Genomic DNA, 16,262 nt, shown 5'->3' on the forward strand with positions numbered 1-16,262 from the left:
TAAATCAAAATAAGCAGGTCCACGCCTTTTCCCCCACACAGTAGACGAGGGAGAATAGAATGCATTGATTGTGTACGGGGTGAACTGGTGCCTGGTAACGTTATGCTTTGACATGAATGCAGTTGACCTGTGATGCTTTTGTAGGGACTCGTTATTACAAAACTAATGGTAGGCTCTTTAGCAATAAAAGTGCAATTCTAATGATGCACTACTCAAACTGGCTTATTGGCCTGAAAAACAGGGCAAGCCTTCGAAATGCACGCAGAACACCACCTAACATCGACTGGGGAAATGTGGTCGACTTGCAGAACAATAACCCCCAGCCTAAGCAGAAGATACACGGGGTTACGGCCACCAACCATCTCTGGAAAAAAGGTAAGGAGGTGAATTAGGGTTGATATAAACACCGTGGTTTAAAAAAGTGGGCCTGAAGCAAGACAAAGCTCGACTGGTATTTTTTGTCATGCTCGGGAGGATATAGTGTGTTGTTTCTTTAATTCTGGATATTTTAAACGGTACCGCTAGAAACAGGCAAACCGTTTCCAGTTTCCTCCTCAGGTCAGAGTGGAGGGCGAAGGCGTGCTCCGTTACCAAGGCGACGGTCAGCTAACAGGGCTTGCTAGCGGGGCTAGGCTAGTACCCGTAATGCGAGCTTCGTGTTCTTTTGTCACCTCGATGCGCAGGAAAACAATAATTTTCAACCTTTACGTTGACATGTTCTGTCCGGATACGTATGTTAGGGATAATCGACTTACATGTGGCGGATAAGACACAAAGGAATGAATTGTAAGTGGTGAGATACCTAACGGCTGAGCAGCGGGATGACAGGTCTGACAGGTCGTTGAGGGTCCTCTTCACAAAGAGAACCTATGTTTTTGTTTTACGCTTAGTTTCTAGTTTTTTTCAGTAGATGTTTCCGAAAATGTTGACCACTGTGGACGTGATGTTTTAGGTACCTGACCTTACCTTTCAATGGTCAAAGGTCAATGACTGAATTCCAGTTGTTTTTTTCAGTTGTTGTACAGTTCAATTAGTTTGCGTTTAGTTTGAGGGACAATCATCTTTAAACAATAATGATTGTGATTTTTCAATTGTTTATGGAACATAAGCCAGTATAACTGTTACCTTCAACTGAACATTAGATTCAGATGTTATGGTTTTGTTTGAATTAAGTTAAATGTAACCGGGGGCTTTAGCAGACATATGATAACTGAGTTGCAGATGATTAGTTGTTGCATGTTGTGTATTGTTGGGTTGTAACTGAATACATTATGCTCAGGTACTTTTAGATTTAGATTAATGTTATGCTACTTTATATTTCCACATGTTGTCCTTTAAGTAAATGTGTATGATTGTGTACCTGTGCTTGACAAATTATTTTTAATGCAATACTTTTAACAGTGTATTTGTACTGCTATTTTTACTTAAGGAATATATCTGCATACTTCTAGAGTAGACTGTCTTGTATCTATCTAATTATTTGTGACAGAATGACCCTTCATTGAATGTACTTCTGAAGTGATTAGAGGATTAGTCAAACTTCAGAAGATTAAAGAAACCATTTTCCCCATAAATATAATGTAGAATATAAAGACAATGTTTTCTTTAAGTGTCTATTCTTATTTCTATTCTCTTGCAGGCTACAAAACAATCAAGAAAATCGGGGAGGGGACATTTTCCGAGGTGGTGAAAACTCAGAGCCTGAAAGATGGGAAGTTCTACGCATGTAAAACCATGAAGCAGACAATTAACAGGTATGTACTCTGCAACAAAAAGGTGTCCTTTAACAATACCCTGTTGTGTATGGACACTTGTAACTGGAGTCATCAGCTTGACAACCCCTTCGCCTTAAGTATTCTTTTAGATGTCAGCTTATCCGTCTTTGACCTTGTACTATGAGGTAACAATAGGCATCGTGAAATGTGAGTTGGCTGTTATCACAAACTGTGCCCTTTAAATCGGTTCCATCCTCTTGTGTGTTACAATGCCAATAAACAGCACATATGTAATTGTACTACACAAATAACAGCAATTTACTGTATGTACACTTATATGCCATATCTTCACTGTCATCAAGTCTGGAGCAGGCCAATAACCTGCGGGAAGTCCAGGCAATGAAGAGACTGAGCCCACATGCAAATATCATCCAGCTACATGAGCTGATTTTGTGAGTATACTAAGTGGTGTAGATTGTGTTAGTGTATTGCCTCAGGCATATTTCATGCTGCATGTCATATTCATCTAATGCTATTTTTCAGTGACAAAGAAACTGGAACTGTGTCTTTGATTTGTGAGCTGATGGAGATGAACATCTATGAGTTAATTCAAGGTATGTCTGCAAGGAGGAGCATATAAAAAATCACAAAATGGAAACTTGAAGTTGAACACAAGTATTTCTGTAAACTATGTATGGATTTTTGGCTCATATGAGTTATTCATTCCTTACAGGGAGAAAAATGCCACTGCCTGACAATACAATAAAGAACTACATGTACCAGCTTTGCAAGTCACTTGAACATATACACAGGTAGTTATGAAAAAGCTTCAGTTCATGTAATGTTGTTAATTAAAACGCTAGTAACTGTTTTTAAATTGTTTTTCCCATCTTCCTTTTTTTCCCAAGCTGTGGGATATTTCACAGAGATGTGAAGCCAGAAAACATTCTCATCAAAGTAAGATACAGTTTTATTTTTGCTTTACGTAAACATAGCAGTGGTATTCTATGTTTTTATCATAAAAAATGCTTTTTACAATTGCAGCAAAATGGTCTGAAGCTCGGCGACTTTGGCTCGTGTCGCAGTGTTTACTCCAAGCCCCCCCACACCGAGTACATCTCCACACGCTGGTACAGAGCCCCAGAGTGCCTCCTCACTGACGGCTACTACGGCTTGAAGATGGACATGTGGAGCGCTGGTTGTGTCTTCTATGAGATCATGAGGTAGCCTATCACTGCAGGGGAAGGGCATTTCTCTAATGCCTAGGACAACAGTTTGAGAGTCAAAAAGACAGAATAGGAACACTCATAAGATTATACTCGACAATGTTATCAATGTCTGCCTTTAGTTGTTCACATTCTAATAGATTGAGCCTGTCTGCAGCCACTAGCACAAACAAATATCAAACAAATGCTATGTAAATAGTTTGGTTGTGACAATCAGATACCTGCGTGTTTCAGCTTGAATCCTCTCTTCCCTGGAACCAATGAGTTGGACCAGGTTGCCAAGATCCATGACGTGTTGGGGACACCGGAAGAAAGTATCCTCCAGAAGTTAAAGCAGTAGGTGTTCCTCTTTAAATGTGTAATTTGAAGGGTGTGTGTCATTGTTACAGGAGGTGCAGACACACACCTTGATTTGCTTAATAAACAAAAAGCTTATCATGCTTTCTTTATTTCTGGCAGGTCTCGAACTATGCAATTCAACTTCCCTCCTAAAAAAGGCAGCGGTATCTCACGGTTACTCCCTCACTGCCCGGCTCCAGCTTTGTCACTTCTCTATCAGATGCTCGCATATGACTCTGATGAACGCATCACTGCAGAAACAGCCCTGCGGCACACATACTTTAGGGAAATCAGGTAAACCATGCAAATTAGAATTATTTCATCACCTTAAGATGACAACGTTTCAAATCGGAGACAGAATACTTTTAAATGCTCATGTCCTGACACTTGTAATAGAAGTCTTCCTTGCTCAATTTTTTCCCCAGGCTGGCAGAGAAGAAAGCCGAGACGCTTCACAGAGTTTCTGGGACTATGGATGAACTAGACAGTAGTGGGACGTACAACTCCTTAGATCACATCTGGCGTCCAACCAGACTTGGCAAACAGCTGAGGGGAAGACACACAAGGCAAACCCCTTTGATAAGCGTAAGTCAGAGTTTAGGGAGAGAGACCCTTCAATTGATTCTGACAGCAAATGGCAAACCTGTATTAAAAAATATATATATATACAGTAAAAATGTGGATTTGAATGTTTCCTTCTCTACTTTTCTAACAATAAAGACCATGTTATGTAAGCAAAATAGCCAAGGGGAAAGCCAAAAATGACCAGTTAATGACAAATGATGCATTTGTCGATTAATTTCGACTAATGTAAGTTATCAGAAATATGAATAAAACTGCTTTGTTTTCATGCGATACTTCCACCCTCTCCAGCACAACATGAAGCATGTAGCAGAGCCTCTCATCCGACGGAACATCCCTCATTACCCTGCAGAGCTGCCCAAGCTCAACATGGTGGTACCAGGACCACAGATGTCTTTCCCTGTCTCCACTCTGCCTGCGTTTACCGTCACCCACAGAGGCACACTGCCAACCATCCCATCTAAAAAGTGCCAGACGAGGTTGTCCAAGGTGAACACAGGAGTGCTGCACAGATATCAGGCTTTTTACATTACAGTCATTTAATGTACCTTGGTAGTTCTTTCAGTTTTATTTGGCATTCACGCTACATTTCCTTTCTCCACAGCCCAGGGATGAGTCGCATCGTGCTGCTTTCAAGACCTACTGCATTCCACCTCTGGATAGGAAACATGGAGGCTGCTGAGAGCCAAAACACTTCCAACGTTTTATTCAAATTTGCCTCTTTAAACAGGACGGATCAGTACTGTCAAACACATCGTTGAGAGGACAATGTTTGAACAGGCCTGATGTTGATATCTGGAAAGAAAACAAACATGTTTCACAAGACGATGCAACAAAGACCGCCAAGCCTGTCGTCATAGCAGCTAGGATAGCTACATTAAAGCGTTCAACCCCCACTGTAAGAAGTTCAGTGTGATATCTTCACAAACAATATTAGAGGTCAATACTGTCGTTTTGTCATGACCTCAGTGTTACCTGAACTGGTAAGTGGTTACATGTTTACAAGTGTTAAAACATATTTTTTCTTATGATCTTATTACACAAGCTAAGCAATTTGAAAAACATAGACCGCTTGCTGTTTGAAAGATTTGACCAGATCCTCGGATAGAATATGGGAACATTTGAAAACTACGCTGCAGTATGTTAATGTGCAGAGTGAGTCCACACCTAAATCCAATCTGGAATTTGTGCCAGGACTTTGATCAAACACTACACAGTGACTTATTAATCAGCTGTGATTCAAAGTGGTAAAGCAATAAATAGGAAAAACTCCAAGCGCAGGGTTGAATACCTTTTTTATAGGCACTGTATACTTGTGAGTGTTTCTTTCTTAATAGCTGTGAATAAACTCCTCCGAATTAACTGATGTTAGGGCAACAGTCTTCCTGTGCAAAAGGTTAAAGGGAAAACCATTCACTTTAAGTGCTTCACATTTATCCTTAGCAACAGTATTGTATATTAAAAAGGCACATCACTTAATCAAAACTAATGTAAATAAAAGCCTGCCGTGGGTCACAAAGCAGACTTGGAACAACTGAAAACAAACTATTCGCCCTTTGCATCACCTATGTATGTGAAGACATCTGTATTTTATATGGACTTAAGAAAGTTCAGAATTTTTTTTTCAGTTTAGTTTAGAATGTAACTCAGCCAGAACCTTCACTGAAGCAGTGTGGCTATAAACATGTTATTTAGAGCTGTGAGCTCAGTACAATGGACTGGGACTCAGTCTGCACTTTGTTGGTTATTGTGATGTATAACCAGAGTAAAGAAGTTTGCCGTCATTTGTATGTCGTCATTAAACCACAATACATATACTTAATTGTCTTAGTTTACAACTCAATCTTAATCAAAAATGTTAAGAGAAAAAAAATGGTGAGAATCTTTTTTTTAATAATATATAAGAAAGTGTGAAATGTAAACTTCTATCAACTTCAAAAATATATTTGCTTCACAGCTAGCCTAAAGTTAGTGTGTTGAAATCTTCTTAGCATTATCAATAGCTGGTTATCATACACACATATACAAGTACATGAATACTGCAGTAGTGTGAAAAAGGCAAGAATCCTTGTTGGAAGTTCTTTTTCCTAAATTATTCATGTAGCTTTTGGGACATTTCTTTAAAAAAAAAAACGGAGGATTTAAACTCCATGTTTCATTCACAGTGATATTCTGTAAATGAGGCATAAGGCGAGCTCGCATCAAGTCTTTCTGAGATTCACTCGTCTCAGCTTCAGAGACTTCCAGACCTGACAGCTGCTTGGGCATTTTGACAATAAAAACAATTTTCAAACATTACAGTTTTGTTGTGTAAACACAGCACACATGGGTGAACAAAAAAGGAACAGAAAACAATGTATTCAAGATTATTTTAATATTATTAATATGTATACTTTAGGCTTTAGAAATATAACTATCAATGAGAAAACTTCCACTGGAATAATGGTAGTTTGCTTAGGCCCCCAACAAATCAATTAATTACAATATACACATTATGATACAGAGCAGATTTGAATCTGAAATAATATTAAAATAAATGCTCAATAGATAGAAAGGTTTTAATAGTTCTTTTTTTATGATTTTTCTTCACCTACTGTTATTAGCCATCTGTGAGCACACCCAAAAAAGTAAAGCCACCTTCTTCTACTAAACTAATTTAAGTGCAAATAATTTGTTTTCTTTAAAAAGACTATGATTGCAGCATCCAACTTTATAGATTCAGATTTCAAGACTGAGGATGTTAACACCGAGTGCGACAAGGCAGTCCTCAACCCTTCTTTTTTGTTCCATTAGAGTAGTTATAAAAACAAACAACAAAATAACAAAATCAGTGCAAAGTCCTTGATGGGAAGATTCTACTTGAGAAAAGACAGAAGGGATGGGTCAATGTGGATGGATGCAACATTTTCGTATGCTCCCGCACGAAATGTCTGGTTCTTGTAACCCTGAGTAGGGATTGGGCTACAGTACAAGGTTAAAAAAAAAAGATCCATTATGAAAATTAAATGAACTATCACTTTAATCTCAAGCCATAATTATCTGGTTTGCATCTCTCAGAGCCATAGGGGACAGTCTGATGAGATTTGACATGAAAGAAAGATTTTTAAAAAACCTAAATAAAATGTGTTAAAACCTAAAACTCAAGACTAGAGAACAATGGTACATGATCGCATCAAGTCCACAATTGCACCACCACACATTTTCTTGCTTCATTCCTCCACTAGGTCAAGTGGGTGATAAACAAAAAAAATAGAAAAAGCCATTAACAAAATCAGGGGGGGGATTTCAAAGAAAAGGAAAACTTGCAATGCTTGCAGGGTGAAGAGCAGCATCAGACTCTGGGTTGCAGGTTTCTTTAGCAGCAGAAATATTGTGGCTATACTACTGTTCCACTGGGAGAGCTGGCTTGGTTTTGGGATGACAATAAACCCTGGAAAAAGGAAAACAAGGAGATTTGCATTGGGAAAGTTCACATACTGAAGCAAAAAACAAGCAACAAATAGCTCAATAAAAATGATCCTCTAGCTTCTTCCTTCCATACCCCAGTCCCCTGCATTTAACTCAAAGCCTGTGTGCAGCAGTCAAAGTGGAGAAGAGTATACAGTGCAAAACTAACGGTGTCTTTTAACAGGTTTGCTTGAGCAAGGCACTTCTTATATAAATGACCAGGTCAATTTCCAAAGGCTTTTTTTTATTAAAAAACCTCTTGATCTGACCTTCAAGGGAATTGTTGTCTTTTTAATTTACACAGGGCAAGCTTGCCAAACTGTTAAGTATCATACTTTTATAACATAGTATTATTCAGAATGTATAACTTCTACCAAAGTTTTCCGGGATCAAATTTGTTCAATTTTCACAGGACACTAATGTTCTTGTTTTTACTTATTAGACTGTTAATGTAGAAACAATCTAAATGGACAAACTAGCCGTGTGTACGTTCCAGATCCATACCGTCATGTGCCTTTTTCTGGCAAGGTCTCTCAAAAACCCAGACAACAGGGAAGTATACAATGGTGTATACACATTAAGCTGTAAGCATGCGAGGCACTGCAGAGATTCTTGTGGCGCATACAGAGCCATTTGCATAAAGCTAAAATGCGAGCGTGTATGCAGATAACTTCTTGGCTATGCTGCTTTGCGTTGTGGGATGATTAGGATGAACCAATGAACACACTTCATATGGATTAAAGTCCCCTCACAGGTCTACACAGTAAATCAGAATGCATTATATAACCAGACTAATATTTCCATAGCAGTGGTTATATCTGAAACGTAATAGGTTTTTAAATTGGAAAGCAGATTTACATTTTTAAAAAGTGATATGTTACTTGCCTGCCTGAAGAGAGTGACAATCTGACTATAAAAGATAAAAATGGTATTTCCAAATGTCCATACTTTTATTTTATGCTTATCAGAAAATGTATTTTTTTTGTCTTGATTTTTTTTTATTACAGCCCACCAACCGATTTTAGCACAGCTTATGATGGAAAGACACTTCACATTTCCTAGATTAAAAAGAACTTACCACTTTGCCTGGCCTCGCCCATGTGCAAATAAATCCTTCCTGACAAGCAGTCACTAAACAGTCCTCTAAAAATATGAGTACAGTCAGTCTCTCGTGTGCTATCTTTTTACAGATGAGGGGCTCGAGGAGGGGCACATCCTCCATGCGCGGGCACAGCAGAGTGCCCAGAGTCTTAGCAGGGTCTGTTTTGGTTTTTGTGAGCAGGTTGAGCTTGTCACTGCTCTTGCTGCTGATGTGGCCCATGCTGTGGTTGCGTTTGTGGTCCTTCTCGTGGTGGCGTTCCTTCCGATCATGGAGTGACAGCGTGGCAAATTTACTCACACCTGTAGCAATGGCACTGTCCATTATACCACTCCCGATGCCGCCACCACTGCTGGCTTTGTTGGTGTTGTTTGTCGTTGTTGTCGTTGTTGTTGTTGTTGTTGTGGTGGTGCCGGCTGAATGGGGTAGGCTGTTGGAGCGTGGTAATGTAGTGGAGAGGGAGTTAATGCCAGGAGTATTGGCACCACTGTTGTTTCCATTAGTAGTGTTACTAGAGGCGTTAGCGATTATTGTAGCACCCGCAGGGGGGCTGGTAGCATTCATCACGTTAGTGTGTGTCCGTGTCCGTGAGAGTGGAAGATGGGGGAAAAGGATGTCCTCAGTGAGGTCCCATAGGCACAGCTGAGTGTCCTGGCCCACTGAGCCAAACCGGTACGTGACGCTAACAGGCCGGCTGTCCGTCGAGTTGCGCTTGGAGAGTCGAGACTGCGTACTGTTGGCCCGGTCTCGTCCGAAGTGGATCATCTGATCCTGGAAGTCCTCATCGCTGCCACTGAACTCCATCGGGTCACTCTCTTCCACGCTGGTGGTGTAATGGTCAAACGCCACCACACTGACCCACGACTTGTGCCCATGACCTCGGGCGATGACTCTGCAGTCCAAAAACGACCACACAGTCACTAAATCGTCCTCTCCGCCTGCAACTATGTACTTTCCATCAGGGCTCCAGCACACACACAACAAGCCACCAAAGTAGCTCTTCATGGTGCCATGAAGCTCCACCGCATCAAAGTTGAAGACTCGTAGGAAGCCGTCTTGGCTAACACAGCCTAGGAACTTCCCATCCGGAGAGAAGGCAAACTCATTTAGAGCCCCCTCCCCCACTGCCCATTTAAGGAGAGGGTTCCGCGTGGATTTACTCTTACATGTGTGTACAGAGTAGTTCTCTCCCTGTTTAAGCACCTGATAGTGTGGTGCCGTGGTGCCACAAGTATGCTCCACATTGTATAGATACATATTCCCACTGGAATGGGAGACCAGAAACAGGCTCTCAGAGCCTGGCACCCACTTCACGCATGTTACTCTGGTCTTGTCTATTAGTCTCTGACAGGAGGGAGCGATGGTTGAGTTTGAGAGGCAGATGGGGGAAAAAAGAGAAGGGGAGAGGAAAGCAAATAATGTCAGCACAGTATCAGCAATCAATCAAACATGTTGAAAGTGTGACAATTTTGGGGAACAGAAAATACAAAAAGTAATAAAAAGTACATAAAATCTTTGGGAAATATTTGAACACATTACACTTTTTGTCATTCACAACAATAAATTGTCATAGGAAGACTGAAGAGTGTACTTCAAGGATACTTTTTGTTCATCTATTTAGGGAAACATTTTCCACACAACTCAAATAACTAAACTAACTAAATAATGTAACCTCTGTCCATCAGATGCTTACCTCTTCATTGAAGAGCTTGCTTGTCTCCTTCTTGATGGGGTCAATAAGCTGTACCTGTCCTGCTGAGAAACCCACCAGCAAGGACACACTCTCTGCTGTGGCTGTGAGGTGGTTGAAGTCATGACAGGTGGGCTGCGTTCCCTTGTAGATGCGCTTGTCTATGGGCTTGCTCAGGTCAGCAGCCTGAAGAAAGAAAGTGTGCATGACATGAAGTTAGAGCAGTAACTTTGAAAACCATCTAAAATTAGTCTATGGGCTTTGTTGTATGACAAAGGCTATTGTTGTCAAACTGTCAGAAAACATACCAGTGGAGAAAAGTTTGGATTTATACTTTTTCTACCTGTGCTTCATCTCAAAACACAGAAAATAGAATTTAAAAAAGGAACTGAAGGGACAAAGTTAATTATTTTAACCCGGTACATCTGATTACACTCTTGTTAGATAAAAGGTTCCTGCAACGAAGTTTAAGATGAATGACATCTGAACTCATCCATTTTTAAAAAGGTCAAACCGAACCTTTTTTGGTCACTGATTAACTGTTCTCTGTATTTGGATAGATGTTAGCAATCACACTGTATGATGTACACTTTGTTATGAATATCAGGAAACATTATTCTACTGCAATGAACAAAACACCTTGGGCATATACTGCACACAACCAGTTTTATTTATTAATGATTTACATTGCACACTAGGTGGAAGAGTGGAACATTCGAAAACCACCGAGTCATTATATTCCATTACTGGTGGATGTGACATTGAGTGTTTCTCTCTCACCTAAAAAAAATGCCAATGCTTTTAGAAAGTGCTTTGATTATTCACATTATCAGCAAAAAGGGTACATAAACATGCCATGTCAACAGTGCTAAGGAATACTTTGAAGGTCATGGATATACATTACAGGAAGAAAAAAAAAGCTGCTTATTTATACATTGTTTATACATCTTACTATTTGTTGCCTAAATGTATCTGCTGCAGCTGTACAATAATGTGTGATTGTTCCAACTTCTGGTAGTTTAGCCTTCAGCTAAATGCTGATTTACAGTGAAATAATGGCACACATGACAAGCGCATGTCGCTGTGAATAATTAAAAAAAGGCCATGACACATTCCTTTTCGACACAAGTTAGAAATCAGCTGATTCCTGTCAATCTGTGATGTCAAGTCAGCTGTTAGCTAAACCACTTGATCTAAGGTTATTGGCAAAATACAGGAGTGCTTTGAGATTGTTAGTATTGTAATATACTAATAATAATAAACTTATGTTAAAATACTGAAAGTGAACAATTATGTGATTTCCACTAGTCCTCCACCTTCTGTTTAACAACTAGCAGTATTTGTCAGGGGAAACCATCACCATACAGAGCTTCGAGAGATGTTTAAACCTAACAAATACAGATTACTACCACACTGTACACTCAACAATAACAGTCACAACTACATTAACTAGCTAACGTTAGCATTCCCCTACAAGCAGAGAAAGTCAGCCTAGTTTCATGACACATCCCCGAGCTAAAAGCTGAGTCAGTGCCATTAGTCAGAGGCTGACTGCAACGCTTAGCCTGCTAGCTGAATGAATGTCCTAAAACTGAATCGACATTATTTTTGATTTGTCGACACATGACAAAAGTCGTCGACAGGTGTTATGGGTGTCAACGCAATAACTGTCACCACAAACTATACCAGAGATGCTAACCCTGATAACTTAAATCAAAAGCTCCACTTTAACCGACTGATCGTTATCAAATCCCACTTATAATACCATCCAACTAAAACCAAAACAGATTCCCGGACTGTTCACGGAATTTAGCCCCTGGCCTCGGGAGTAGCTGCTGCTAACGTTAGCTAAATTACGTTGGCTAGCTTCAGATTAGCTTCAAGCTAACAAGCTGCATGCTAATTTGAAAGTCAAGCACCTGTCAGAGTTATTTAATAAAGCCCACAAAAGTCCATATTTCAGCAACAGCTAGGCCAGAAATGAAGCTTTTCAACATGCAGTATCCCGGGTTGACGCGCTACCTTTCTTACGCCTTTGTAGATGTAGAAGTAGAGCTCACGGCCCACATTGAAACAGATCCTGTCGCCGTTTCCCGACTGATCGTTGACGTTAACGAAAGAGACCTTGACTGGGTTGGAGCCCTGTGAGTTGAAAGGCACCCTGTTGGGACGGCTGTATTCGGAGTGAGTGAGGAGCTTGTAGACACCTTCCCGAGTTGTGAACTGAGTTTTAATTTCGTTCATCTCCTTCCCTCCTCCCTCCGCCGCCATCTTTGAATTTAACATTCATCTCTTTCCCCTAGGCCGGATCTTACGCACAGGGAGCGGGCATTCCGACTCACCCGTTCCCCCAACGGTTCAGCGGGGAACTGGTGGAGGACTGTAGACTGAAGATATTTAATAACCAAGTTGCCACAGCTTTATAATTAATCAGAATTAAATTGTTCTGCAACAGTACACTAACTTTACATTTGATATTTTATTTTTAAATAAAAAATGTGTTGTTCAACTAAACCAACGTGGAGTAACTTTCTTGCACACGTTTTTGGGTCGGGAACTCTTTAGATCTATATATTTGGTGAAAAAAATATAAAAACAGACTGAAGGGTGGTTTACTCTTAACAGGGACCCATTTAAAGTTAATATATCGGCATTTTTGGTCTGTTATACAGCAGAAAGATAGCTGACTTAATTTGGAGAGCGATAAATCACCGGAAATATTATTTTGTTAGAATCTTGTAATGACCTGAATTTGGGAGCACATTGCTGCATGCGCCATATCAAAGACACCTGCTACTCTGCTGGTCAATTAATCAGCCATCTTCTCGTTACAAACAACAAAGACATATTTTACGTGTTTTAATCTATCATGGTAGAAGAACTACAAGTGCCAAAAAAGAAGACGTCAACTGTCATTTTCAGGTATAAATATTTTGTTTATTCTTTTGCAGAATTAAAACTCATCATACTTAAGTTGTATTTTGTAATACGAAGTGCATGCTAACGTTATTCATTCCATATTGTTTTTACTTTCTTCTTGTACATGATTTGGCACTGCATGCTGGGATTCTTTTATTTCTAAAACAATGAAATAAGAGTAGGCTACCGGTATTAACTTTTGTGGACCTTTGAATGTGGTTAAATGCAATATTGCTCTTACAAATTCACATTTGTCTCCCCAATTAGATCAAATGGAGAGACATGTGCCCAACAACATGGACCAGCTTGCCTACAAATACATGGTACAACTTAGCCATCACCATTTTGAGAGTGCTCTGGCCTATTTTTCAGTAGTTAAATCAAAAATCATTATAGCTACTGCTGTCTTACATTGACATAAATGTAGACTTGAGTGACCTCTGTTTTTTGTCAGGAGATGTGTAAAGTGTCCAGCTCTGATTCTGACTCCGAGATCAGTCCAAGGTTGTCGGACACCAGCACTATGGTAATACTTTACTTCACAATATTCACAATAACCACTTGGATAAGCTTTAGAATATATTAGGCCAAGTTACCAAATTTTCGGATATTTTCCGCAATGAATTTTATTTTAAAATGGAGTCTAATTTAGTTTATTGTACAGAAATGGAATGTTCTCCAAAAAGCATCGAGTTTTCTTGATTTTAAAAATAAAAACATGTTTTGTTAGGGCAAAAAACAATGACTTTCTTGTTGAGCAGGGTTGTGTGAGCATCACACCAGAGAGTTTGACTTTTCGGCGGACATTGCCATTAACTCAAAAGCCTGCAGGAAGGTATGGCTGTTGCTCTTTGGTAAGCATTCCCCCTTGATTCAATTAAAGTATAGCTGCTACTACAAGGCCATGCTGCTGTCCTATTTGTTTATGAATAAATGCATGTTTGATTGCAGTTTTTGGACCCATATGATGGGAGCTCTGAGGATTCTGATGAGCCAAACATCAATGGGGGTGTCTCCTGCAGGCGATTCAAGCAGCAGGGAAAAGGTGGAGGAGGAGGCAGTCGGTTCTCGGGCAGGAGCAGAAGGTTTATCCTCAATCATCCTGCTTCTGTTTCCCTAAGGGATGTGGAGAAACATGGCATGAGATATGCTGTATCAGACAACAATGTCCAGATGAAATGTGGGAGTGACTCTGAGATGTGTGATGATTACATTTTGACCTCACACAGAGACGGGGATGGTGGTAGAGCTCTTTCAGAGCAAATGGCCGAAGATTCAACAATGCAATCCCAAACCATGGATGTAGCTTTGCACTGTCAACTAGATGATTCCGGCTTTCATGCTACTAGATATTCCACGCCTCACATACCTGCACCTGTAACCCCAGCAGAAGTGAGTTTGTCCCAGGCGACAGATCTCTCCTCTGAGAGCTCCCCCTGCCCCTGTAACCTCAGGTCGCTTTACAAGAGAAAGCTGGGTTTCCCTGGAGCAGAAGTGGTTGAGCTGGGGCAAAGAAAGAAGCAGTGTGTTGTCAACATGGAGGACCAACAGGAAGAAAGGGAATCTGCATCTGAAACATGTTCGAGCCATCTTACCATGGACTGACACACTGAAGTACTGCAGTCATATCAGTGCCTTAAACAAGTTAAGGTAGAATGAAAGACTATAAATAGTTACTTGGCAATGCACTTTGTTTACTCATGTAAAAAGATCAGAGGATTTATATTTCTATCTCCAGTTATTTTGAGTGTGTGAAATCTGTCACATAATGTGTTGATTGTTCTTAGGCGGTCATTCTTTTTGTTGGGAGAATTACCATTGTAACGTCAGTCTCCATTATGGACTGAAGAATAACCTATGCACTGGCAATACATGTACTGTATTTCTTCCATAGACCAATTAAAGAAAAAATAAGTTCTGTGAAAAAGACCTAAAATGTATTTGTTGTTTTCCCGCACAAAAGCTTAAAAAATATTTACTGCTAAAAAGTGGCATTCAGCAACCAAAGCTCCACTGAACTTTAACTAGTGGTGCCCTAATTAAAATTAAGTGTGAAATGACAAGCTGAAGTTTGATTTTCTAAAAATGTATCTCAATGATATCAAATATTTCACAAGTATTCACTAGTTTCAATCATTGCTTTGAAGCCATTTCTGTTTAGTTTTTAGATAGGCACAAATGAAAAACTGAATATAGTTTAGTCTTGATAGTGTGATTTGTTTTGCCGCATGTTAGATCCTAAATCTCATAACTTAAGGTTTGTTTCAGTCTTCTTTGTATTTTCCAATGGTAAAGTTTTCTCTCCTTTTATCTACCTTTTCTTGAGCAAAGACAAGTTCATCCATTACATTACATTACATTGCATTTAGCTGACGCTTTTATCCAAAGCAACTTACAATAAGTGCGTTCGACCAACAAAATACAATTTTGAAGAAAACAGAATCATATAAGTACATCAGGTTTCATAGAGCTAAAACATTTCAAGTGCTACTCAACTGGCTTTAGATAAGCCAGTCCTTTATTAGTATATAAGTGCTTTGTTAATAATTCTATTGCTCGAAGTGGAGTCGAAAGAGATGAGTTTTCAGTCTCCCCCGGAAGATGTGCAAGCTATCTGCTGTCCTGATTTCAATGGGGAGCTCATTCCACCATTTTGGAGCCAGGATAGCAAACCCACGTGTTTTTGCTGATGGGAACTTATGTCCCCCTCGCAGTACGGGTGCAGCGAGCTGTTTGGCCGATGCAGAGCGAAGTGCACGTGCTGGGGTGTACGGTTTAAACATGTCCTGGATGTAGGAAGGGCCAGATCCATTCGCAGAATGGTACGCAAGTACCAGTGTCTTGAAGTGGATTCTAGCAGTTACCGGAAGCCAGTGAAGGGAGCGGAGGAGCGGCGTGGTGTGGGAGAATTTAGGAAGGTTGAAGACCAGACGAGCAGCTGCATTCTGGATGAGCTGCAGAGGTCGGATGGCACATGCAGGTAGACCAGCCAGGAGGGAGTTGCAGTAGTCTAGGCGTGAGATGACGAGAGCCTGGACCAGAACCTGCGCTGTTTCTGGGTCAGCTGGGGACGTATCCTCCTGATGTTGTAAAGCGTGTATCTGCAGCAGCGTGTTGTTGCAGCGATGTTTGCAGTGAAGGACAGTTTGTTATCTAGGGTCACACCCAGATTCCTTGCCGTCTGAGTCGGGGAAACAACAGAGGGGCCAATGTTGATTGTTAGGTCAAGAGTGGGACAATCTTTT

The 16,262-nt window shown here is 40.3% G+C and overlaps 3 protein-coding genes across 5 annotated transcripts; 2 read left to right on the forward strand and 1 right to left on the reverse strand.

Moving 5' to 3' along the window:
- Positions 1 to 25: 25 nt before the first annotated feature.
- On the forward strand, positions 26 to 6,160 carry LOC104968037 (MAPK/MAK/MRK overlapping kinase). Of its 2 annotated transcripts, none has more exons than XM_010797582.1 (12): positions 26 to 375; positions 1,640 to 1,754; positions 2,078 to 2,167; positions 2,259 to 2,329; positions 2,449 to 2,527; positions 2,624 to 2,672; positions 2,760 to 2,938; positions 3,176 to 3,277; positions 3,401 to 3,574; positions 3,706 to 3,865; positions 4,154 to 4,351; positions 4,467 to 6,160. In XM_010797582.1, exons 1-12 carry the CDS (start codon positions 117 to 119, stop codon positions 4,542 to 4,544), a joined length of 1,554 nt encoding a protein of 517 aa, XP_010795884.1. In that variant the 5' UTR covers positions 26 to 116; the 3' UTR covers positions 4,545 to 6,160. The 2 variants fall into 2 exon arrangements, with proteins under 2 accessions (XP_010795884.1, XP_010795885.1); XM_010797583.1 differs by lacking the exon at positions 26 to 375 and adding an exon at positions 619 to 786.
- A 59-nt stretch (positions 6,161 to 6,219) lies between these two features.
- wdr20a (WD repeat domain 20a) lies at positions 6,220 to 12,436 on the reverse strand. The gene is made up of 4 exons (XM_010797584.1): positions 12,121 to 12,436; positions 10,102 to 10,284; positions 8,388 to 9,752; positions 6,220 to 7,292 (listed from the first exon to the last, which is right to left on the reverse strand). Exons 1-4 carry the CDS (start codon positions 12,382 to 12,384, stop codon positions 7,239 to 7,241), a joined length of 1,866 nt encoding a protein of 621 aa, XP_010795886.1. The 5' UTR covers positions 12,385 to 12,436; the 3' UTR covers positions 6,220 to 7,238.
- A 315-nt stretch (positions 12,437 to 12,751) lies between these two features.
- On the forward strand, positions 12,752 to 14,944 carry LOC104968039 (uncharacterized). Of its 2 annotated transcripts, none has more exons than XM_010797587.1 (5): positions 12,752 to 13,020; positions 13,285 to 13,340; positions 13,475 to 13,543; positions 13,779 to 13,871; positions 13,969 to 14,944. In XM_010797587.1, exons 2-5 carry the CDS (start codon positions 13,290 to 13,292, stop codon positions 14,620 to 14,622), a joined length of 867 nt encoding a protein of 288 aa, XP_010795889.1. In that variant the 5' UTR covers positions 12,752 to 13,020; positions 13,285 to 13,289; the 3' UTR covers positions 14,623 to 14,944. The 2 variants fall into 2 exon arrangements, with proteins under 2 accessions (XP_010795889.1, XP_010795888.1); XM_010797586.1 differs by having other exon boundaries at positions 12,777 to 13,020; positions 13,472 to 13,543.
- The last annotated feature ends 1,318 nt before the right edge of the window (positions 14,945 to 16,262 follow it).

This window comes from Notothenia coriiceps, unplaced genomic scaffold (assembly GCF_000735185.1).
Source record: "Notothenia coriiceps isolate Sejong01 unplaced genomic scaffold, NC01 NC01_scaffold00038201, whole genome shotgun sequence".
Lineage (NCBI taxonomy): Eukaryota > Metazoa > Chordata > Actinopteri > Perciformes > Nototheniidae > Notothenia > Notothenia coriiceps.